The 25,815-nt window shown below is 41.3% G+C and overlaps 2 protein-coding genes across 7 annotated transcripts in view; one reads left to right on the plus strand and one right to left on the minus strand.

Annotated features, from left to right (window-relative positions):
- LOC124187214 (band 4.1-like protein 4A) overlaps positions 1-25,815 on the minus strand; it is a 63,312-nt gene that overhangs the window by 27,012 nt on the left and 10,485 nt on the right. The window contains exon 1 of one of the 3 annotated variants that reach the window (XM_046579595.1): positions 2,879-2,898. The exons of the other annotated variants lie outside the window; for them this stretch is intronic. The gene's annotated coding sequence lies outside the window, so the exon portion shown is untranslated. Of the gene's footprint in view, positions 1-2,878; positions 2,899-25,815 lie in introns of those variants that run through there. 3 annotated transcript variants of the gene reach the window in all.
- Positions 400-25,060, plus strand: LOC124187212 (thyroid receptor-interacting protein 11-like). Of its 4 annotated transcripts, XM_046579585.1 has the most exons (13): positions 400-719; positions 957-1,036; positions 3,624-3,698; positions 16,819-16,986; positions 17,089-17,196; positions 17,283-17,688; positions 17,773-20,496; positions 20,848-20,951; positions 21,072-21,171; positions 24,166-24,247; positions 24,345-24,537; positions 24,663-24,758; positions 24,845-25,060. In XM_046579585.1, exons 1-13 carry the CDS (start codon positions 617-619, stop codon positions 24,995-24,997), a joined length of 4,392 nt encoding a protein of 1,463 aa, XP_046435541.1. In that variant the 5' UTR covers positions 400-616; the 3' UTR covers positions 24,998-25,060. The 4 variants fall into 4 exon arrangements, with proteins under 4 accessions (XP_046435541.1, XP_046435543.1, XP_046435542.1 ...); XM_046579587.1 differs by lacking the exon at positions 3,624-3,698; XM_046579586.1 differs by lacking the exons at positions 400-719; positions 957-1,036; positions 3,624-3,698 and adding exons at positions 9,893-10,065; positions 10,415-10,446.

Genomic DNA, 25,815 nt, shown 5'->3' on the forward strand with positions numbered 1-25,815 from the left:
CTGTGCGTAGGTGAGGCACCTTCAAATTGAACAATTGGTGAACAATTGTTTGGCTAGTATTCCAGTGATTGTGTCATAGGAAGGCCGGCAAGCAGCGACCTCGATGGAGTTTCGGTCGGTATAAAGGCTGTGAAGTTCCGCTTCTCCATCTTTCTCCAAGCAGAAGAAAAACAGCGCAGTCGGCATGGCAGGGTGTAAAATGAATGCCCATTAATAAGAATGAAAATTTACACAACACCGTGTGACAATTCGTTGAGTTGATTCCATTATTTGTTTACTCTGCTGAAAGTAATGCGAAGAAATATGGGTTTGTTCGTTACATACGTAGTATAAATTCGGCAGTTATTTTCGTCCGTATCGTTGCCAGTATTGTATTCCTAGCGGTTGGTCAACCTGCGCGATCAGCAGGTTGTGTATACATACAATATTACGGAGTGTATTTTGATCTGTCATACGATTTTGGTAAACGTCAGGTGGACGCGATACGTAAAATAGGTCTACCGTATAAAGAATCGAACGATGGGGTGCGAAGAGTAAACGTTTCGAGCTTCTCGCAGTGAAATGATAATGCTAAAATATTCGTACGTTCAGTTCCTCAGTAGTGTCGACGTGTAAAATGGCGTGGTTCGGCGACGGTCTGTCTAGCCTGTCGAATTTGAAGGGCCAAATAACGAGTTTCACCAAGGAGGTTCTGTCCGAAGGAATCGTCGAGGAAATAGGTAAATGGACCTCCGATCCCCTTGTTACAATACCTGAGCCTCGGTGCAGCTTTCGAGTCCCTCAAAATATCCGCTTATTAGCTACTGTCAATGCACGTCTCTGTTTTATCAACCAATGAGAACCGTCCTGTTTACACGTCACGCCTGCTCGCTCAACCGCGGGAAATTTAAACAACATATGCGGAATACCTTAAAATTCTTGTGTATGTACCTACACACGTTTCAACGCATTTTCAGACGAACGAAGCAAGGAGCTCAACGAAGCGAACGAGAAATGTGCACAACTTCAAGAGCTGCTTATTTCCAAGGATGCAGAGGTGAGAGGAATACTTGAACGCTCGTCTTTGCTTTTCGTCGCATCTTCATCAGCCTCGTAATGTCCCGTTTGTGCAGACACAAGTTGGAGATTCAAAAAGTCTGAGGAAAGTCTTAGCAATCGTATCTGCAACGCGAAATAGCATCCATTAAACGTAACGCAATTACCGTAGACTGTAATAAACTATGCAGACCTTTGAAACTCCAAAGTATGTTAATGGAAAATTAACTTGGAACAGACGAATTTCAAATTCACTAGTTCAGTAATGGAATAATGTGGAAGCGATTCGAGACGGTAAGAAAGAAGAGGAAGGGTATACGTATAAGGGATCGAGTTTGAAAAAGGGACTGTTTTACACCACCAACATATTCATTCGTAATTCTGGCACCCCTAGGTGCCGTGGAGATAAGGGATGCGGAGCAGCAGCAGTGAGCCTATGCCTTGGTGATTAGAAAATATTTTAACAGATGTCCCTTTCCCTAATAACCGTGACTGAGTGTAATGCAAACAAGCGCCTCGCTTATCAGCCGTTATCTCCTCACCCCGTTTCAACTCCCTCTCACCCCCTTCTCCTCCCACGGGTTGTCCCACCCCGATGTTTTAGTGGTAGTTGCGCTCCGTAAATGCCAATCAATAAATTGTTACAGCATTGCGCCGCTTCTCAGAACTAACAATACCCAGTTAATACATTTATGTAAGGTAACCTACCCTTAGGGTGTGGAAAGAACATGAGAACAATTCTCGCAATCAGCACTAAATTATCGTAGTTTCTTCATTCTTCTATAGAAAGATCGATCAAGTTGTAATATCCAGGTAGAAAATAGTGACAAATTAATACACACAAACGATGTACGGCTTGTCGTTCAAATAACTAACGAACAAATTCCTCATCTCCTTTCTTACTGTACGAACGGTATCTTATACATCGCAAGAAAAATATTTGAGGATGAAAGTAATAACGACACTATAACGATGCATGTTTAAGAAAAATCATTACTTTTCACCTTTGAGAATGTCCGAGATTTAGTGAACCGTGATATACCCAACATCCTCTTATATTTTGTAAAGCCAACTCCGTGAAGAAAAGTCATTATAAAATTACTTAATAATGATTTTTCCCCTAATGTTTCGTTACAATAACGTTACTAACTACCGCTTCATAGAAAAATGAAATCGAAAATAACATTGTTCGTATTAAGAGCGTCCAGGTAGGTATAATACGCGGCTTATACCTTGTCCACCGATGTGCACCTTGCGGGGTGAGAAGGGGACCCTGAACTGCGCGACGGGTGGAGGCGGTTGGGGGAGGGGGGGGGGGGGGGGGGGGGGGGAGGTTATCGCAGTACAAACCCGAGATAACGAGCGCAAACAAAAATTATAACCAACCTCCGCTTCGCGCGGCGCTGCGGCGAGTGGAGGACTATGGGCCACTTTGCTATATTACAGCTTGCTCGACTTCACCTTTTCTATAGACTATACCGGACTTCCTCCTGATTGTGGACATCAATATTCAAGTCCCAGACGACGCAGGACGAATATACATTATACATATACCTTATTCATCGTTCATTACGGTTCTGGTTTGTTTATTTTTCATTTTCTTCTCTTTCGCGTAGTCGAGGGAGCAGATTTTTCGCGCTATATTACGATATTTTTACTGTAACGGTGCATGTTCAGAAGAAATCGTTACTACGCATCGTTAGAATTGTCTGAAATTCTAGCTAACCATACTGAACCAAACATACGCATATTTTTCCAAAGCCAACTCACCGACAATCGTTTCAAAATTGTTGCCAGAATAACGAATATCTTCCTAATGTTTCGTGACGTCAACGTTACTTACGTGAACCTCGTCGTGTTTTCGTTCTCATCACGCAAACCCCTTAATTTTTCCTCCCCCTCCACTGCGGAGACCCTTAAAGGCGACGACGTTTAATCGCATCTATAACTGTTATCAGTTTCATTTACATGCTTATGAAACTTTGCCAAAAATCATCGCACACCCTGGCGCCGAAACACGACTGCTATAATATGTCACTATACATATATACGCGCATATTGTACCTGCCTACAGTACCTGATGCGTCAGCGCATGAGGTAGTCGCCGTATATGTAACATATGCATGTAATACAGTACGCTCGACAGAAACAGGCTATTTAAATTATTCAGCGATGCGGGATTCAGGGTGGGGAAAAAATATCTAAACCATTTCCGCGGGAGTTCTTTTAACAGTCTATTTTTTTCTTCCTTCTTTCCTAACTTTCCTTCAAACCTTGTGTCTGTGGTAGTAAGTAACATATTATACCCAAATATGAGTCTTTCGGGTATGTTGTATGAAAATAAATACTGTATAATTTACACATTAACGAAAAAGCAATTTCGAGGTGAAAAGTGTCGAAAAAATGGGGTATATACGTAGATAAATATTACACGACGACAGATACTTGAAAATTTTATATAATGTAATTTCTGCGTCTTTTTACTTGATTCCACGGGTTTGACAATACGAAGGTTTTTTTTTAACCAACTTCCAAAAATTTGTAAAATAAGTATCATCACATATCCCGCATGTTTCTTATTGTCGCAGATTTCTCTTCTTCGTCGGCAAAACAGCGAGCTTCAAAAAGTGGTTCTGGAATATGACGCCCAGCATTCGCAAACGGTGAGTAAGCCAGTTTGAAGTTGTAGTGTTTGCCTACGTAAAGATTTCCCCACCTCTACCATTATTCTTATTCCTCTCCGCTCTGCACGCTCTGCCAATCAAATCAGAAGAAATGCTGCACCGCGCCTTCGAACGACTTATCACGTCTCTGTTTCATCTATGTCAACCTAAATCACAGAGTCAAGTATCGTCAGAATCGTACAACATTTTACGAGTATGTCTATAGGCTGGTGTAACACGTATATCAGGGTATTTTAGGAAAAAATAATTTACAAATTTCCGTCAAGCTGAAGTTTGTAACGTTAATGTAACGATGCATCTTTAGAAAAGGTCATCATTTTGCAACTTTCTGATTACTTGAAATTTAGTAACCCGTTGATACAGTACAAGCTCAGATTTCGTAAATTCAATTTCTTCGGGTTTTCTAACGGTTCAGAATACTATTTTTTTTTTCAACATCCAAGATGGCGCTCATTTAATTTTTCACTTTTTTCCACATTTTCTTCAATTTATGCCGGGTTCCCGTCTCATGACCACCGCCTCCAAAAACATCGATCGTCAGAGCAGAAGACTGGTCGTGATGTAAATTTATTCTTGACGCTGATGTTTGCAGCCCGGAATATAGGTATATCTACAAATATCTGCATCTTATCTACAAACATCAGCTTTACGGTTTACCCCACGAACAGTCTTCTGCTCCGACGGTCAATGTTTTTCGACGAGGTAGTCACCATGTATTAGTCAAATATAACTCATCTATCTTGCGCAGCGCCGAAAGTTAATTAAATTGTCCGGTAGGTGCCCAAGTATCAAACAATATCTAAGCGTGTACACGATTTTTTGCCAACGTCTCGAAATTCGGCGATAAATTCTCAATAGCGGAAAAAATATCAAATGTGTCATCAATCTAAAACTATCACCTGACGTTCAAGTTCCGAATTGACTACAAAAATTGTTCTACGTAACACAGTAGTCGACACTAGCCAATTTTGGTAAATTTTAACACCGCTAAGTTTTTACACTGTTATTTTTCATATTTGTTTTTTCTTTTGTTTGTAGTTTCTACGAATTGTTCATAGAGAAATTAGTTTTGTCATTATAGTACGTTTCGGAAGAAATTCGTCAGATAACGAAAACGGTTACGTTCTTTGGATTCTTAAAAAATAAAATAAAATAAAGGATAATCTTAAAATATTTTCCATCTGTACTCGATCAATTTAATCTAGTTCAAAATATATCTACTTGCATCCCTATGTACGTACATACATCGTATCAGTACGTGTAGTACATGCATTGAGATAATATAACAGGTATACAAGAATATCGCTTGGCGTAGAAAACACGTGTAATTACGCTCCAAGGTTTAGGTATATACATATAATAGGTATATGGTACAAAGGGGAAGAAGAAGAAGATAGGTCGGAACCGCGAAATTACCGTACGCGCCCACAACTTTCTTTTCAAACATAAATCTTACGTCAACCTTAGCAATTACCTGCAAACAAAACGAACCGTTGTTCCAAGTACCTGTATAAAGTTGCGAAGCGAGCGGCGTTCTTGTCGGATACACCGGGAGCTCTGAAAGGCTCCGGGGCTGCGGCTGATAAACCGAGGCGAAATGTTAAACAGAGAACACGGGAACACAAAAACTGTGCGTGTAGTTATACGACACACGTGTCGTCGCCTCGCCCCTGCCGCTTTTCACCTCGCGTGTTTCTTTTCCGAATGCGGGCTCTCGGGGTTCATTATCCGTCAATATTGCACACCCACCCGAATAACAATGACGATTTCGGTTTAAAAACCGTCCCGGAGATAATTTGTTCTTTTATTACAAGGTGAAGTTGTTCGTTTTCTATTAATTCACTGAGAGAGAGAGAGGAGATAACACAGGTCTGCAAAAAAAGATTTTACTTCAGCTTCGTGGGATGTTTTTGGCAAATCCTATGTTTTCCAGAGTTCTGTATCCAAAAATGACTTCCATTTCCCTCCATCACGTACAGTATGTTTGGAAAATAGAAGGTGTTCGCATAAAAAAAAGCATAAGAACAATGAAAAAACCACCATTTCATTACATTGAACTAAAAAATATTTCTTATTAAATTAAACAAGCAATTTCTTGATGAAATTTACTCAACATTCCGTGTTCGTTCTTTTTGCCTATGAAACCTTTTCTCCTTATCTTCGATACTTCTCCGAACACGCTTCCGCTTTCCATTTTCTATTTGTCTGTTTGTATTTATTTTCGAGTCTCACTCTAATACGTATTGAACGGAAGTAAGAAATCACTTTTGCACAAAATTTTCATAACAAAGAATAGGATACCAGATTTCGAGTTAAACGGGAGTTTCACTCTTAATGAAACTACAAATACGAGTTCAAGAAAAAACCTGACGTGATGGAATTTTTCCAGTATATTTCCCTGTTTCAGCGAGTAAAAATCTATATTAGAAACAGTATAAGAAACCTGTGCAGTTTTTTAGTTGCAGACCTGCATAATCACGGCAGACTACATTACACTCGTGCAGCAGTCCGCGATTCATTGCATAACGAAACACACGCGCGAAGAGTCGACATGAAATTCGTTACTAGCTAATGTTTGCCTCCATCTCCGTCGTCGGCGAAGGGTGTGCAGGCTTAAAAGTCGGTTAGATACGTGGTTCGTATCTTGGACCAACAAAGGTGAGTCCACGACATTCTCGCTGACGTTAAGCCCGCGTCTTTTGTAGACACGCGGGATGCTCTGAGGCCCGAAAGAATTACTTTACGATTATTGTTGTCATCGAATTTTTGCGTACCTACACGCACGTCGCAAGCGTTACTTATTTTTTCTTCTTTTCGTTTTTCAACCTTTCCGAGTAAACCGGTACATCAGGCATTCCTTTCCGACGTGAAACCCGACGGAGCCCAAGAGCTAGAGTTCACCTTTGACCTGGAGCCAGAAGTCCTGGGACTTTTTTATGCCAGACGTTTCCGTTTTCTTATCGAAAAATACTTCGCGGTGAAGACGATAATGTATAGCCGGAGTGGCGTAAATTTGTCGAGGCAAAAAAGTGGACGCCGTTACACCTCGGTTAAAAAAAAAAAACTAATCTGCACACGGGCTTCGTAAAGTCTGTGGAGAATTTCATGGAAAGCCAACCAACGTTTGGCCCGCACTCTTTCTGATTTGGTTCAAAAAAATTTCAGCAGTTGCTACAACTCTGAAACAGTGTTCTGAATTTTTTCACATTTTTTATTCAACTGCTCTATTGTTTATAAATTATATAAAAATTGCTCCATGATCGAACCGGTCTAGAAATGTTCTAATTGAAAAATAGAAATTACGAGAATTTTTCGGGAATTTTCATACCGTTCAAAGAATGTTTTAGCTGACAAAAAATATTTAAAGGTGCTGAAAAAAAATGGAAAAACAATCGGTCCATCAGGATGTTGAAATTTTTGGAATAGATATTACGGTTTCTGAGTATATCTTGATTATTTTAAAGAAGGTCCGTTTCAAAATCAATTTAAATATTTGTAAATAATTGAGCAGTTGAATAAAAAATTTGAAAAGATTCAGGCTACTGTTTGAGAGTTGGGGCAAGTGTGGAAGTTTTTTTCTAAAACAAAACTCAGAAATGGCGAGGGTCAGACGTTGGTCGGGTTCGCGTGGAATCCCTTCTGTGTGTGAAATGCGATGTTGAAAGAGGATATCTGGCGCGCTCCTGCGGTTACTTTGTACGTAAAATGGTAATTTGTGGTGAAATCGAATCGATATTACCCAGGCTGCACCGATATCTCGTTACACCAACGCTGGTACATGTATAATAAGAGCGCGTAACTAGACAGCTGCGGATGATTCGCCGGTAGGCCCGTTGTTCTTGAACGCCGAACGAGGAAGCGGGGCGAAAAAGCTTCCCGCGATAACAACGGGCGAACACGGACAGGCGAGCTTTTGTGATAGGCGATGATGGTGTAACGCATAGGTTTGCCGGGTAAATTTTTGATAGTGACTATGACTACCCCGTTCCCCCGTCGGCTATAAATGCGGCCAGCTTTGGGGAGGCCGTAGCCTGTCCCTGCCTCTCCAAGGTCTAGGATCATCGAGTGTTCGAGAGAGGATAGAATTCTAGTGTTTCTCGCCGTTGCTGCGCCGACGTTGTGACTACCCAGTTGCAGGGAGCGACGATTACGAGGATCCCGCGACACTCGCGTGAGTTGAGAAGTCCTTTTTAAGGGAAAAATAACGTTGGAGATCAATTTCGACGCTTTTCTTTTATCTTTGGCCCAAAAAAGATTTCAAGCGTTATCGACATTTTTTGAAACTACATTTGATTGCACAGGGGGCCCGTTTTGCCCGTCTCTCCCCTATACATATATCTTGGAATATCGAAATCCATTTATCTCAAACGTGAAAAAAGGGGTCGACAGCCCCATTCTATACGCAATTCTTAACAAAGACAAACGAAACACATTTTTATTTGACGCGAAAATAAAGAAATGGCATGAATTTTTGGAATCTACTACTGAGATTTCGCAGAATCCATGCCGTTTCTTCATCTCTGCGTTTATCGACAATACGTTGGGGTGTTTTTGTTCAGAACGGAATCGTCGTGCCCTTTTTCGCACTCGAGATACGCGAACTTCGATATTTGGAAATAATTTATACGACAACGTCAAAATCGACTAGGACACCCCCTTGACGTCCAATTTTACGTCCACATCGTGCGTGGCCTTTGATCACCAGCTGCGCCCGCAGGTTGTAGTTTGCGTACGTCGATGGTACGCGTGGACGCACTTAAAAGCGGAATACCCTGTACATTATAGGGGCTGCAGGCTACAGCGACGTACCTATGTACCGTTGCAATGGGGCAAGGAAGGATTGGCATACGATAGAACAAACGAGGAAACAAGAAAACGAGAAGGGAACAGACGAGTCGAGTTATACGTGTATCAGCTGGGGAGAAATTTATGCGCGAAGGAGTTCGAAAGACGAAAACAAACCGCCGTTGCGATGTGACGCAATGTGTGTGTGCGTGTGTGTGTGTGTGTGTTTTCTCGATCGGAGTCGCATTCGAAGCCCCCCGGTTTATTCCAATACGTATACCTATCTATGCACGTACGTGTGTAGCGTGGCAGAGCATTTTATATATGCATACAATATAAGCAACGCAAATTAATGGAAATTCTAATGACACGGTGAGGCGGAGGGCAGCGGGGGTCATACCCAGATCTCGAAGTGGGCTCTGAACGTTGAATAACGAGCCTGATTGTAAGTCGGATATACATATACATAGCCGCATACTTTTAACGCGTTCGTTCTTTCGTTCGGAGAGACAATTTCGATTGTGTGAGACGTCCATCGATTCAACACCGCCTCGGACAATATTCTCGTTAATTCTTTTCTGTTATACCGTACGTGGTCGATGCATCGTTATACATCCTGTTATACAATAATTTCACTTCACGGCAGATATTTGAAGTTCGTAAAAAAAAATACTCCACATTTCGTTACGCGTAGATGAAGCTTTACACGATACTGATACCACGATGACCGTAACTTATACAAAAACATTCCCTACGCGTATCTGAGATTATTTGTCATACCGCGAGATCTATGGTGAATCATGATTCCCAACTATGCTATATACGTATGTGATGTGGCAAATAACCGGGGCGGGGTTGAAGTGCCGAATTTGAGAAGTTGCGAAAGCGCCTAATTCCTCAACAGATTTCTTCATTAATTTTTTTTTGCAAGGTAACAATGCCACGCATACGATTACGAGTCTTTCGTTTTTTTCGACAGTTGGTATAATTTCTGAGCATGAGATTATTATCATCATTATTATTACTTCTTACCAAACTTATCATCGCGCGAAGTCACCGTTCGATGCGAAGAACAAAAGGTACAAAAAAAAAAAAAAAGGCTAAGATGAAAACGACGACGACGACGACGACGAGGCAGCTAGAGAATGACAAATATTCCGATAAGATATCTTATATATTTGGTTCGCACGTGCGTTATTGCTGCCCAGCCGGGTGTCTCTTACACCGACACCCACATACAGGTATCTATGCAGTACGTACGCATGTACGCGTGTATTCATACAACATGCCAACGTGTGCGGGTTACATAGGCATATTATTATAGGCGGTTCCTATAGTTCCGTTCCTCGTGAGGCCGCCTCTCACAATCAGTTTCTCCGTCACCTCCGCAAGTGCATGCCGTGCCATGCCACGCCACGGAGGCTCCTCCTTGTCGGCCGGACGCGACGAAGAGAACGTGTGTTCCTCCGGAGGAACGACGACGCCGGTACCGCGATACTTGCAAGCCTTACCGTCGGTCAGTCAGTCGCGTCGAAAGCGTCCCGCGGTTCGCCTCGCCGAGGTTAGAAATTCATCTTGCGTATTTTATTTGACATTTTCAGAGATTGCGACTACATGATTCGCGATTCTTCAGAGAATAGCCAGCAGTGAGTGTGACGTTGAAAAGAAGAATAAGCAAATAACTAATCGATTTTCGGCTCTCACTTGTTTATTTTATTTCTTTTCTTTCTTTTCAATTTCCGAAATTGCAATTCCTCCATCAAATATTGTCGACGTACTTATCTTGTATTATGTTCATTTCGCGTTATAAACCGCCAATATCGAATCTTGCTCCACGTAACTTTCGCTACTTATAGTATATACCATGATTACACGTATGTGGGGCTGAAGTTGTTATACCTGCACTCTAGATGCAAAGTATAACGCATACGCAGACATAAAGGTAACGTAAATTTTACATCCTTTTACCAGTACATTAATTCGTATTGACGATGTGTCGAAGGAGAAATTAAAAAAAAAAAAAAAAAAAATAACGATGTGTTTCTATTATTGTAACTTGTATAGCATCGTTAATAACGGAGCACCTGTGAAAAACAAATTAAACATGCTAATCAACGAGCCGCGCAAGTGGCCTGAGCCAAAAAAAAAAAAGGAGGCTAATACATATACATAAATGAGAAAAGAAACGAACAATAAAACGCTAATTCCAACCTGTGACTCGAACGTATATAAAATGCGTTAGGCGGTATGAAAATTTGAACAAGTTACAAATTTCAAAAACACCACATCCCCTGTACAAGTTGAGAAGAAGACCAATAAGAACGAAACGAAATTAATCAAACTTTATCTCACATGTTTGCAAAGCACGGATCGGCCTGCGAGGATGAACGAAGAAGTATCATTTTTCTCGTTTTCCTCTGAAGTAGGTAGACATCGGTAGAAACGAATTTCCGATCGATCTCGATGATACACATAAGGTATACCCAATATTCAGTTAGTAAAATTCAACAGGTCAAAGCATAATGAAACCGTCGTGCATATATATAGTAATCCATTCATAAATTCATCAAATTTCCATAAGCTTTGTGCAGCTTCGTGTATAAACTACGTGTGTTTGCACCTATAACCTGCCTATACATATATACGTAGGTACGCGCGTTATACGACACGCATCGCGTCTACAGCTTTGAACGAAATATTTCACACCGAGGTATATACGTAGCACGTATTCACGTATATTGCAGGGTACACCTACTATGGGCGTAACACTCGCAAAGAAAAACCGAGTTTACACTCACGGTCGCCATATTCGATTCATATTCTCTCTTTCTGCCAACAACGCGTGATATTCCGCGTGCACGGCAAAATATGTTCATTTATTTTCAACATTATTACGCGTGCGCGTACGTATATCGATATTATACAACCCTCGTCGTCACCTCGTTCTATTTACATTTGTTTTATATTCTAAATACAACATAGGTACAGTTGTAAAAAAAATCTCGTCCGATCGAGAGACCGCAACTGGCGGCACAGATGATCTCCATGGGGAAAGAGAAACAGATTTTTCACATCTATGTTACATACGTGCACGCGGTACGCAGTGCGTTATTATACGCGAACGCGTTCTATGTACAAAGATCAAGAACGACCAGTGCACAGTACGGATCGGATCAAGCGCGACGCGGAAATTTTTCATATATTCCCACCGTATTCCATTTGCGACAGAAAAGTTGGGAGAAAAAAATTATTCACACAATCCGAAGTAAATTGTGAAAAAAATTTCGCATTGGACCGAAAGTATGTTTCAAAGATATTGTAATAATCTTCGGTATACCTGTGCAGTAGCTGCTACACGTTATAACGACTCACGTAATAATTGTTTTATGTACCGTATGTACGGAGTACGCGTGTGTTGTACCGTACAGTTGTGCTCGCGGTTGTTTTTTCCGTTTTTTTCTCTTCAATAGACAAAAGCAACAAGTCGGTGACAAGTCTTCTCTTCTCTTTTCGCGTCTCTCCATCTCTTCATTGTCCCCCCCCGTGTACATATGTACAACCTATGATATACCTTGCAGGCGTTACCCACATGCCGCATGAGTTTCTCGTTAATACATGCGTCAGACTGCAAAGGAGCGCGACGAACTTATTGAACCAACTTTATCTCTTCACACATTTGCAAACCATCGTCGTTTTGACTCGTTCGCAATTTACCCGAGGACTCGCCTCCGTGCTCGCCGGACTCTCGACGCGCTTTTATCTCTTCCCGAGGAACGCGCTGACTCTTAATTTCGGATATATCATCCACCCAACGATGTCTAGTGGCAAAGTAGTCGCGTTGTTGCCTCAAGTACAGGATATAACGACGTCTCTTCCATCCATTTTAGCTCTGTTAGATGTGTCGTACATGCTTCGAGCGAGCAACGCGATTTTACAATCAGAATTAAAAGGAGAAACTCCGCGAATACGAAAATGATGGATTATACGTTATTAATAGACAGCGAGTGTACAAGGATATACGCAACGTACGCGGAGAGAATAAAAGACCAGATATAACTGAAAACTGCAGGAAAAGAGAGACGCGTCAGATATTTTGGTAAAATATACTTGGTATATAAGATGCAGAATTTATTCCATAAACAGTAAAAAAAAACATACAATTGGCACGGGTATTTTTCGCCAAACGTTTTGACGTGTCCGTCTCTCCCTGCAGTTTTCAGTAAAATCTGGCCTTTGTCCTCTCTCCCTGTCCGTGTCGCGTGGAAGTAGGAAAGAAATTGAAATGAAAAAAATAGACATTCGATTACGTGACAGCTGTACAATGTATTAATACCGACGTTCGAATGTATGTCGTGTACTCATTGGCAGCGCTAAATACCTCTCTACGCGATACATAAAATAAAAACCTCCTCCTCCTCCTCGTCCTTGTCGTCCTCGTCGTCGCGGAGCGATCACCGCATGTGCAATGCGCGTTTGTCGTTACGTCACTGCTCGCAGTGTCGTGCCGCGTTTATTATACCATTATTGCTATGAAACACCCTGCACGTATACACGTATTGTATGCCTACAAGCGTGTCGTCGAAGCAAGCCACCTTCGCGATTCACGTGTCACGCGTATGGATGTGCAGCACGGGCATCGACGGAATTGCGTATGTTTGTACATACGTGCAGGAGGAAAACGTGCCGTATGTATGTACGTTTTGTATGCGTGCGTACTTTCGTACGTACGTTTGCCCAAGGCTCGGAGTCGAGGGCTAAACAGAGGAGTCGGACGACGTGCACGCACGTTGCACTCGGTGCGCAAACTTAAGAGTCTCGAGGTCGTAGAGAAAATTGAAAGAGAGAAGTAAAGATGGAAAAGAGAGGAGGGGGTAGGGGACAAAAAGTAGAAAACTTTATACGCAACTGCGTGCCTGTGCATATGAATAATTGTTCGTCGTTTGCGGTGACTTGTTCTTGGCTGATAATTGTGTTTCATTATAGGTACGTAAATACGTGCGTTATACGTGTACAACGTAACGATGCGTTAGGTATAATGCGTGAATAGCGTTTGCACCAGCTTCTGATCTTTTTGCACCTTCTCTCTTCTCTGCTTTTTTCTGCTTCTTTCGTTAGATAACATGCACACTCGTTGGTTACATATAGTTACACGCAGTGTATGTACCCGCGGGCTCGATCGTAAGTAGAAACCCTCGCGTCCCGTTTCACAGTGCAAGCTAAGCAACGTTAATCGCTGTATGTACACGTCACACAAGCTGCGCGATGCTGCAGGAAGGCGCCATGATTCGAAACTGATCTTGCCATTCGCTCAGCAAATTATTCGAAGAACCGTTATTCTCAGTATCCTCCTCCTCCTCGAGCTGACACGTTTCGTTTGACACACGATTTTTGCAAAAATTACCAACCAGGAGACAAAAAAAGGTCTAAGAAAAAGAACACGTTCGTGTCTCAATCGACGGAACCGACGGAACAAAGACGTGACGTAGTTCTGTACTGGATTCACAGGATGGGTAAGAAAAAAGAAATTGATGATAAAAAGTTCTCTGAAATAACACGTAATATGTGTAACGTAGGTAGGTACATACGCGTACAATCTTCTTCGAAATCGCGTTGTACGAGAAATCCAAGCAGACCACCGGCACAAATAGCCGCATACCCAATCATAGCCAGACCCGGCTTATCTATAGGTTCTGTCAAGCGTGCGCGATTAAATTTAACTGCATGTACGTATACCTACACGGTGGACGGGAACCGTTGATTATTGTCGACCGATCGCTCACTTCCGTAGTACCTATACATTCGTACATCGCGTATATTCCATCGTATTGAAGTTAGTAACGTTATCGTAACGATTCGTGCTCGGGAAAAGCGGTTACTTCGCCATTTTGGAATTGTGTCAAATTCGGTGAACCGTTACAAAACAAAACACACTCATTTTTAGAAATCTTAGTTTCATCAAAATCATTTTAAAAATGAGAAAATAGTGATTATTTTCCTCCATGTTTCGTTACGTTAGCGTTACTAATTTCAACCTTGTTATATTCCAAGGTTCAACTAAATTCTCGATTTCTCAACGATCCCTCGTTGCATGAGACCGAAATTTTCATCGAATCTACCATTGTTCTACTGCTGGGTAGTTAATATTTTATCCTTGTTATGTATATACAGGGGGAATCGAAATGAAACAGAGAGAAAATTGCTTACGATGTAAATGAATATTTAAAAACGGGCAATGCGCGCGGTATAATACAAAGGAGGGAGAGAATTTAAACTAGGCATATATGAACTGCGACCCGCATGTAATAAAAGCGAGAGGAAGTTACACACGGACGTGAAACAGGTGAGACAGCCGCGAGTCTCCGGGTCACCGCGTGTGTTTCAGAAACGGGTAAAAAAGAGAAAAGAAAAGAGAAGAAAAAAAAAAATACTAAGCTAACAAAGCCAACTGGCATACCTCTTCGATATCTTGACGCGGGCTGTGTAAATACGTTGCAGGACGGTATAAAATGACGTTTTGTTCGGCGCCTCCTCCTCGTACATACACTCGCATCTTCGTGACGGTGCAGCAGGGCGCGCGGGTCGAAGAAGAGCCGGTGCTGTAACGCGGCAGGAAAAACGTGAAGGAGAAAATTAGCAAAATTCTCCGAATTTTAAGAGTCGATAGGAGGAGAAAAGGTTTGCATCCTAGCTAAGTGTCGGTAAAATGTCGATGTAGAAATACGCGTCCCCGTAACAGACTTCGCTGTTCTACCAACTGGTACGGGAAACGAGGCAAAGAAATTGAACGAATTTCCCCTGACGTTCGAGTCAAGTTTCCCGCATGCGGCTCGCGTGCGTTACGCCACCGCCTCGTACCTTATCCCAGCGATTCCGCGCCTGCGGCCGGATTGATAGGGACTTCCTTTCCCACGTTCGCTATCAACGAGGCTTAAACTCGTCCCTCCGGGTTACCCGCGGCTTTGCGCTTCGTTATTTTCTGCCTCGCATTGCGCAGCTCCCTCCGTTTTACCTCGTGCACCCTGGGCTCGCCGTCCCACGTAAGGCCGATACGAACGAGAGAGAGGGAGGCGCGCGTCGGGTGCGCAAAGCGGCTCCGAGGCATACGGGTCGTCTGCAATCGCGCGATAAGCCCGCGAAACGCTCGGCGCTAATCGTATAAAGCGAGTCGATCGTGCGTGAGAGGCGATTTGGAGCGCAGAGTTTAGCAGGCATGTGGCGACCCTTCGGCCACGGCTGGAGTCCGACCGACTCCTTCGTCATGCAAGTCAAACGACGCATTATTCCTTGACCTGACCCAAGGAAGCCTCCTTTCATATTCATCAGTCTTTGCCCAACCATTTATTTTATATTCCTTTGAACCGGCGTGCAGGCACACGGAGCGCGGCGGAACCTCGGAAACGCGTCTTTGCATAAACCGTTCGAAATCGACCCCGTCGCGGCGTCACGAACGACTTTACATGTGTCGCCGCGTCTCCGCCGCCGCCGCTGTTACTGCGACCGATATCCGATCGGCTTTCGAAAGGAATAATTTCTTTTTCCCCCTCAACCAAATCGTCTCGGAGTATCTAATTTTTTATTCACGATAATCGATCACAGCTCGCATTGACGATAAACTTGACGGCGTACAACCGCGAGTAAAAAACGAGGAAGTATTACGTTATTTCTATTATAGTATAAGCAGGTAGTGTAATATAAATTCGGAGCCGCAATGATTCGTTATTTTGATGATAAAAACAGTTCCGATGACACGTTCTCTTTTATTTTATTAGCTACGTACGATCTGCTGTTTGTAAAACACGAAGAAAAAATTGAAAAAGCAAACTCGATGCCTCCTCAAGTGTGCACGTCGTTGTACGTGTGTAATTGCACGGCGCGTTACGCATCTGCGCGTGTGTGTCTCGCGCATATTGATATCGTGTGCTAAGGTAGAAAGCATTGTTCGACAGGCGACACGAGATCTTATGTAAAAGTGCGCTGCTGCCTTCCCGCGTTTTCCCCTCCTCACCTCCGAACCCCTGCAATGAAACGAACCGATAACGCGACGCCGATATGCATGGCAGTTGCAGCTAGCGTTATACGTCGGACGGTAAAGTTTTACCGCAGAGGCCTCGTCCTCGCGGATCTCAATAAATCGTCGTTTGCGGCAATACGGAGGCGCAGAGGCTTCGCTCTGCTCTTTCGCTACACCTTATTTGCGACAGACAAACACGGCGCATCGCTTTAATCGCGAATAATAGGGATTTTTTGGTATCTCGTCACTTCTTCCCAGAATTGGTTTTATTTTTTCGTATCTATACGTATCGACATTTTATAGGACGGGAACCACCAGAATGACGACGGCTCGGCTTTCTTTTGGGACCCTCCGTCGGCCAAAAATCGTGATGCGAAAAAGGATAATCAAACGAGGCTCCTCCAGGAGCAACTCTCACAAGCCACCGTAAAAATTCGCGAATTGGAAGCGGAACTGAAAACTGTACGGCGGGTAAGATGCGTTTAGTTATTCGGAAAATAAAGATCTGCCCCCGAACCCTCCCTCTGAAGAAAGATCTCTGATTTAATAAGTTGCAAACCAATATTCGCACAGGTGAACGCGCAAAGCTCGAAGGAAGACGTTCTCGATTGTCACCAAAAAACGGAACTCCTGCGAGCGAAGCAAGACATGATAAACCGTATCATTCAAATGGGTGAAAAGGTGCGTATGAAAATAGCAGTATACTTGTACCGTGTATAAATAAAATTCAGGAGGCTTTGGTGAAGAAAAAATACATGCTTTTACAGAATCGCGAAGCGGAAAGAAATATGAAACGTCTTCAGCTGGACGAAGCTGTTCTGGTGAATGATTTTCGTGGCATAATGTCACAGCTGGGATCAACGGAGCAGCTAGATCTTATTCGGGCAGCTCTGAAATCTTTGGAAATTGAAAACGAAAAGGAAATACTGACGGGGCGCGAGGAGAAGTTTGACGTGAATGAGAAAATTATGAAATATGACGATGGCCAGTTTGAATCGGTCTGCCTGAAGACCGATAACGACAATGGAACCGCTAAGAGGGAAGACAAACTTAACGGGGACACGTCAAACAAGGAAACCGATCTCCTGAGGAGAATCGCTCAGCTTGAAGAGGAAAACGTCGGCCTGAATACCAGTATCGTGGAACTGGACCAACAGCATTCGGAATCAATTGGTACGAAGCGTGTTGTGAAACATGATGTCACACGATACTTGAATAAAGTTAGTAATTTGAATTTTCTTAAATATCTGATTCCAGAGAGACTGTTATCGATAAAAGAAGAAATGCAGAACAAGCATCAAACGCTTCAAAACGCCTACGAGCAGCTTTATGCTGAATACAACAACGCGCAGAGTAATCTCGAAACTGTAAAATCCAAGCTGCAGTTTGCCGAGGCAAACAACAATACGATCGGTGCAGTTTCCTCCACAAACATTCGGGAGGTCGAAGAATTGTCGAGAAAAGTAAAAGAGATACTGCGGAACGAGGAAATCGAGGAACAAGATGACAGATCTATCTTCGAGACTGTTGCCGAGAAATACGTGGAAAGTAAATGGAAGAAAGATATGCTAGAAAGAAGACTGACCGAGGTAAGTAGGGAGCTGAAAGACGTTGCTGAAATGAAAGAATCAGTGCAATTGGAATGCGACGACATGCAGCTCAACATCGATTCGTTGCTTGCGGAAATTGAACATCTAAAGTCTAATTTGCCATCGATTCCCGAGGCGAGCGAAGAGCGCGTTGCCTCCTTGGAGACCGAGACCGAGTCCTTGCAGGAAGAAATCGATCGTCTTCAATCGCAAAACACAGCGACTAGACAACAGAATTTCGACTTGGTAATGGCCGTTCACAACATCGAAGCGACCCTGCGGAACCAAGAGAATCTGGAAGCCGAACTGAGGAACACGAAACAGCAGCTAGAAATCGCCCAGCAACAATTATCCGGTGCTTCGAAAAACGTCGAAAACAATGAGAACATGCTCGAGGACTTGAGTCGCAGATTACACAGCTCATTAGACGAAAATAACGAGCTTCGCGCGACGATTGATGAAATGGAAATGGCCCAAGAGAAATTGGAACAGCGACTGGAAGATCGGATTGAGTCGACAATAAAATTGGAATCGGAACTTGACAGCTTGCGGGAGGATTTGATACGTTCGGTTTCGAATGAAAAGCGGTTGGAAGGTGAAGTGAAAACGCTGCAAGATGCGAAAAGTCGAATTCAGAGTGACCTCGAAACCGCATTCCAGGAACGAGAGGAATTGCAAACTTCGTTCGATCCCCCTAACCAGGTGGCTGACCTGGAATACGATTTGTCAAATATGAGGAAAGAGTTAGACGTAGCGTTGAGTCAGGCAGAAATCCAGCAGAGTGAAATAGAAAAATTGTCCCAGAGCAACGAGAGATTGGTTAGAGAGAATTCTTCGTTGCTCGATCAGCTGGGTGCGACTCAGGACGAGTCACTGGACAACATAGAACTCCTGAACACGGAAATGGTTCTTCTTGAGCAGAAATACAACGCATTGGAGAAGGAAATCGGTGTTAAAACGGCAGAACTTGCCGAGGCCTTGGAACAGCTTCATGTCAACGAAGGAAAATGCGTTCGGCTTGAAAACGAGTTGGCAACGTGCAAGCTAGTCACGGAAAAATTACAAACTGAGAATGGAAGGTGTATTGACTTGGAAAATGAATCGAAAGTATTGAAAGCAAATCTAGAACATTTTAAAAATATCGAAGGAAAATTGAAAGATAGCGAGGATCAATGTAGACAATTGAAAACTGAGTTAGAGTCTGTTAAGAGCGAAGCGGAAAATTTAGTAACGGTAGAAAAAAAATGTTGCGAACTCGAAGCCAAGTTGAACGACTTACGAAACGTAGAAGCAAAACTACAATTAGCGGAAAGCAAATGCATTCAGCTAGAAACGGAATTGAGAGATATTCGATCGAATCAGGTAGCTGGTGCTACGCTAGAAGAGGTGCAGAGAATTAGTGATGAGATGAAAGATGTTCGAGAAGCATTAGCTGAAAAGACGCGTGAGAATGATGTTTTAATTGCTGAAAACGCAAAGCATTGCCGCACAGAGAAATCTTTGGTGGAAAGTAATCAAGATTCGGCGGAGATGGCCAGAGAAACTATCAACGGCTTGACTCGGCTGGTCAGAGAGAAAGATGCCGAGATCCAGAATTTGAGATCAAGCGTGACCGGAAACCCCGTCGATAAGCACGAGGAGCAATTACTAGCTATGAAAAAGGAGAGGGACGAGCTGGTGAATCTTGTTCAAGTAAAACATAACGAAAGCGTTCAATACCATCTTGAGATACAAAGATTGACGCAATTGGTAAACGAACAGCTGACGAATAATCAAAAACTGAAGGTGGAACACGACCGAGTTTCGGAAGCGGTGAAAGAAAAAGAAGCTGAACTTCTTTGGGCGCAAAACGAGCTTCAAGTCGTGCGTCAAAGACTGAAGAACTTCGAGGAGTCGAATAATTATGGTGAAAACTGCGGGGTGGTCGAGCATTCTGTCCAATTAGCTCAAGCGGGGATTCTTAACGAGAAGTGCAACGCACTGGAGGCAGCTTTGGTCCAGGAGCAATCTAGCAATAGAATTTTGCAAAATCAGCTTGTAGAGAGTCAGAAAAAAGAGGCGGCTGCAGGAAAGGAATTGGACCGATTGAGAACTCACTTGATGGAGATCGAGGCGAGTTACACAGAAGAAGCTCTCTCAGCTGAACAGAAACAAAAGGAACTTGAAGTGAAATTGATGCAAGCCGAAGAACGGGTCAAGAATAGCTCTACCGTTTACACTTCTGCGAGTATCCGGGCTAATCAACAAGTCGAAACGTTACAGCAACAAATGGCTCTTATTGTTCAACAGAGGGATGAGATACAAAAGAAACTATCCATATCCGAAGACAAGGTTTTGGCGCACGCAGCTTCTCTCACCAATTTGCAAATTGTTTTGGAACAATTTCAAAGCGGTAATACACATTAGATAACATAACTCTTGATGGTGGATTCTTATCTGAATTCTAAACTCTCTGCCTTTATCGTTCTTGTGAGATAAGATTTTGCTAATCATTTTTCGTTCGAATCCGTTACCACGAAAGTCTTACACCGTTTGTGTGTCATACTTCATTCATCCCGATTACATTGAAAGTGTTTCGCGCACATTGAGCAACCAATAATGACGGGAAAAAATAAGCATTTAATTTTTCTTTACAATAAAATAACGATTTTCCGGTTAACCGTTAATAATTCAGCCTATGAAATGAAATTTGGAGATTTCGGATAATGTGGACAAATTAGTTAATGCCTTATATTTTTTTCAGACAAAGACAAAGACATTCTATCGGCAACAGAAAAAATTCAGCAACAACTTGAGGAGTCTTATGAAAGACAGGCGGAACTTTCTGACGAAATTACCAATCTCAAGGTTGGCATCTAATGTTTAATGATTATTATCGGATTCCGAACAGACCGTTTGTAAACACGGAAGAAAATATTCGTCTATTACCGTACGACTGATTCATTTCGTTCAATTTTTTATTGACAGGATCAATTGATCGAAGCTAAAGAATGCTTGCAAGCAGCGTCAAGACTGAGCGAACAACTGGATAAAAAAACTGAGAGAATCGAGGAACTGAAACGAGAAGGTATTTTGATTTTTATCCGGAATGAATTTACGTTTTATCCTGCATTTGGCTGCATTTTGTTGGTTTTGATAAAATCTGCATGAAGATTGTTGATTGGAGCATTACTGTAAACTGTAGAGTGTAGAATATAATTTGAAGTATAAATCGCAGAAGTCAGTGTAAAGTTTGATTGCAAAAATGGGTGATCTGTTTTTTTTTAACTAGAATTAGACTTGTCTAGTTTTCAGTTTTCGTATTCACACTCTACCAGTTACGCCATACACGCATAAGTTTATACAACAAGAGTACGGTTTGTCTATAAGGCTTAGGCACAGGGCAACGTCGCAGAAAGTCATTTGAAATCGGGAAACATCATTGGCCAAACTTACGACCCAAGAAGCGCTTTTTTAAACCTGTATTTTTCACTAGATTCTTAAACTGACTCAGCGGGCTGTGCCTAAAGCAAATAGACAAACTGTAATACTAATAATATGTTGATTGAAAAATTTTTTTTTCACATACGTACATTTTTGTGTAAACGTTTACCATTATTTTACTGAAAATTTCAGCAATACAATTTGCGATAGTCTCAGACATCCAAATACTAATTGAAAATCCCGAAACATATCCTAGCAAGGTTTTTTGAAAAATATTGAAAGCATCAATTTGGCTGTGGCCTGTGACTAATACACAAATAAAAACAGTATAAAAAAAAGAGCATAAATAAGTAAGCACATAAACAGTCCGGTGGCGTAGTCAAATATCAGCTGGTAATTCTGGGATTGTAAAAACTAGCCCAGGATTCTTGCTGGTATCCGGCTACGAACTGGTCCGACGCCTTTGCACACTAAACAGCATCTCGTCTGGCTCATGCATTGCCATTGGTGCCGGTTTTCTTACTTTTCGTTTTGATTTTTTATTCATTATAATATAAGTTATTTTTTATATCGCACATTCGTGCGGAGGTATTTTTACAGGATAATTTATGATAGAGCGGTATATTTCCGCATATTTTGGTTCTTTCATGATCCCTTTTTGTCATCAAGTTTATACTCAATATCTTCGCTTAAATCGAATACAATTAGGATCTAGCTTTTTTTTTATTACCTTTATCACATGGGTCTCACGTTCAGAATGGCACTATCCAAAAAACTAAACTTCAATCAGTTAATGATGTAATAGCTGACAAGCTGTTGACATATTGATTAGAATTTTTACTCACAATTGCATATTGCACATTTTTCTGGTGAAGTAAGTGCTGACATTTTAATAAATGGCTTTTATTATACAGATTGAAATATACTTTTATCATTCGTTCTTGTGCAATGTTCGGACGATTATTTCAAACATGCAGCATGAATCCATATTTTTTTTCTACTTTCTTATCATAATAATTTATCCACATTACAGCACATCTTTTTACAGCGTTGAATATAGCTTTTGCGGGATATCGAATATTTTTATCATTTCAATCGACCGTCGAGTTAATATTTTTCTTCTCAAAGTTGTACGCCCTGTATCAGTAACGTAGCAATTTTATGTAATTACCAAGTCTTACATAATAACATTGCAGTTAAAATGCATATATTCCTTGAGATAGCAGGTAGTTAGGTAATTCAAGGACTGGCGACCAGTTTGAACAATGTACCTATGTCGGCGTTCATTCTAACTATAGACTGAAAGCGACAAAGTTTATTTGAAATATCTTATTCGTACCGGCAAAGCTAAATTGTCTTGCAACTTCACAGGACCTAAAACTTACTGCACGGTGTGTAACGATTTTAGTTTCAATATTACATTTTTTAATCATTCTAGAGATGTAGTAGAGTTTTGAATGATATTAAAATGTGATGAAAGTGCAAGTCGAATATTACAGTGTAGAATAATCGTCGAGTGACGTAGTTTATGAATGTTAGAACTGTTTAATATTTAGCATACATTTACATAGTTTGCACGAATATCTTATTTTCGCGTAATACTCCAGTTATAATTATCGTCAGATTAAGGAAAAAAAAAAAAAAAAACTAGGCTGAGATTAAACAATTCAATTTCAAATCGAGCTACGCCAATTAAATATGAGATTCCTTTAATGCAAAATAAATTGAAGTTATAAGAGAGGGAAAATATACACTTTCCCGAATTTTAGATCCACATAGAGTTAATCAAAGATAGAAATGAAAGAATATTTTGGTAGCGACAGAGTGGGTAATCTCATGCGGTAACTGTGAGCGTGTTGATTATAGGAGCTCATATTACCTCGTGGGATTTCCCACCCGCTACTACTATCCTACAAATTCTCGGAAAATAAGAAATAAAAATTTTGAATGCATATTTCCATTTCATCAAAAGCTAGTTCTGAAATCTTGACACGGTTTAAAAGTATTGAGAACAAAATGAACCCATGGAACGACTCTGATTTGAAATTAATAGGTTTTCATTGAGTTTTACAAACGTAAATCGTTTCGTTACTTCACGATTATGTATGTACTGTCGAGTAGTATCGTTTGCCAGCTTGCGGTAACTAGTGCGATCCGAAATGCATTAATTTAATATGATATTATTGTTTTTAGCAGCATGCATCAATATAATTATACTTTATTGAAATGGCATGACAAGAGAAGAATGCAGCATGTTTAATCGAGTTGTGAGTGTGAGTATTACATCAGGTACTGGTGTAGCCCCACGACGACCAGTACTTGTGTTATACTTGCGCTTATTGTCTCATTACCTACCAGCCTGAAGCCACGCAACGGCCGAATGCACACATTATACGAATTAAAAAGTGCCCAATATTGATTTCCTTGTTGTTGAAGTATCAACCGGTGAACTTTAAGTGACGCAGAAACGTTTCTACTAAATGTCTGACTCATTCATAATTTGTTATCCAAATTTATTGTACGCGCATATTCTGGCCGATTGGCGATCCAAACCAAATTAGCAATATTTAATTTTCATGCGCAGCATGATATCATGCATTAAAGTTACATTTAAAAATAATACATTATTTTTTTACAGTTGCTCGGTTAACAGAGCTAGTGAGTACCGCCGACGATCGAATACAAGGAGCAAATAAAAGTGGCGAGGGAAAAGTAGACAGGTTCGCAAAAATATTTTTCACAGTCAGTTGTTCGTCCATGTTCGTCTTTTGATACGATGGTCACACGACACGCAATAACACGTTATATTTTTTACAGGGCTCTCTTGAAAAATTTAATACTCGGCTACGTGTCATCAGCAACTGGCGACAAGTTATCGGTACTCAGAGTATTGGCTACCGTTTTAGATTTCAACGAATCGGACCGAGAGAAGAGCGGACTGAACAGCCCCGCGGCAAGCGGCAGCTGGTTTGCTGGGTTACTGCGAAGCGGAGGGGTTGCTCAATCTAAAGTAAACTAATCAATGTAGTTTTTTATTTCAATTCGTCACTTCTCAATTAGAATGACGATTTTAGATATAGAAATCCATATGTTACGGATTATGAAACTTGTAACAACACGTTAATGCTTCCGCAGGATCAAGAGGCATCGTTATCTGCGGCGTTCGTCAGGTTTTTGGAAAGTGAATCCAAGCCAAAAGCTCAACTACCAGCTTTACCGATATCTACTACTGTAAATAACTGTTAATTCATTTCTAAAGTCTGCATCTTGGCAAATGTGCATGTCTATTTTTCATCGTGAAATTTCTATTTTCACAGCCGCCACCTCGCCCGGGTCACAGCAGACAACATTCCTCTTCGTCTAATCAATCAACCCTACTCTTATCAAATATCACATTGCCGACATTCCCAGATTTCGTTCCTGCCAGGAATACCGGCTCCATTCTAAAGGAGGTTCTGAAGGACAGCTGATATTGAACTTGTTGTCACAAACTTGATATTATTATTTTTTACTCCTCATTGCACATGCTAGTAGAGAGAGGGAATTGCGTTGTAAAGTTCTTTTTTTTTGTTCGATAGTAGAATCCATTGGGACAAAAATAACAATACCGATTTATTTCAAACGTATAATTCGTCGAGAATGCTATGGGTACTAAGTTACGACTCGTATGTAGATAATTGTCCTAAAGTTAATTCAGGCGATGCGTGGATGATGTATGAAAAATTGCTCATGTACCGGAGAGAAATTTCAAATTTCAAAGTTATCCAGCACTGACTGCACATTCGTCTTCCTATCTGGATTCAGTGCCCTTGTATGAATATCTATTACTATCGTTCTCACGTGAGCGGAGTTTGTAAAAGTTTGGGACAATGATTTGACAGTGATTCGACAACATACGTGAAATGCGTCACACTATCACTGTTCGATGAATTTGATAAATTACACGGAATGCGAAATGTAATGAAGAAGCCGTCTTCTGAATTCTGTATCATCAATTTGTTGAAATTTGTATTAAAATGTGTAAAATAAAGATTATTTAACTGTATACCGCAATAATAATGATAATAATAATTTGTTTATATTGCAAAATGTCAATCTGCGTACATTATTCCTATACAATTTACAAACAAACCGGAAAATACATTATGATTACCACTCGAAGAAATTTTTTTTCGCCTCCGAAATTCTTCAAATTACATTCCCGTAGTTTCACGCGTTTTTACATTTAAAAATTAGTGACCATTTGGTACAATAACCACATCGTATGTGGATATCTGATGTAAGACTA

This window comes from Neodiprion fabricii, chromosome 7 (genome assembly GCF_021155785.1).
Source record: "Neodiprion fabricii isolate iyNeoFabr1 chromosome 7, iyNeoFabr1.1, whole genome shotgun sequence".
Classification (NCBI taxonomy): Eukaryota; Metazoa; Arthropoda; class Insecta; order Hymenoptera; family Diprionidae; genus Neodiprion; species Neodiprion fabricii.

Coding starts and splice junctions, on each gene's coding strand:
- LOC124187212 (XM_046579585.1), top strand. CDS start 617: ATGGCGTGGTTCGGCGACGGTCTGTCTAGCCTGTCGAATTTGAAGGGC. Junction 720..956: donor AGGAATCGTCGAGGAAATAG/GTAAATGGACCT, acceptor ACGCATTTTCAG/ACGAACGAAGCAAGGAGCTC. Junction 24,759..24,844: donor CTTTACCGATATCTACTACT/GTAAATAACTGT, acceptor CTATTTTCACAG/CCGCCACCTCGCCCGGGTCA.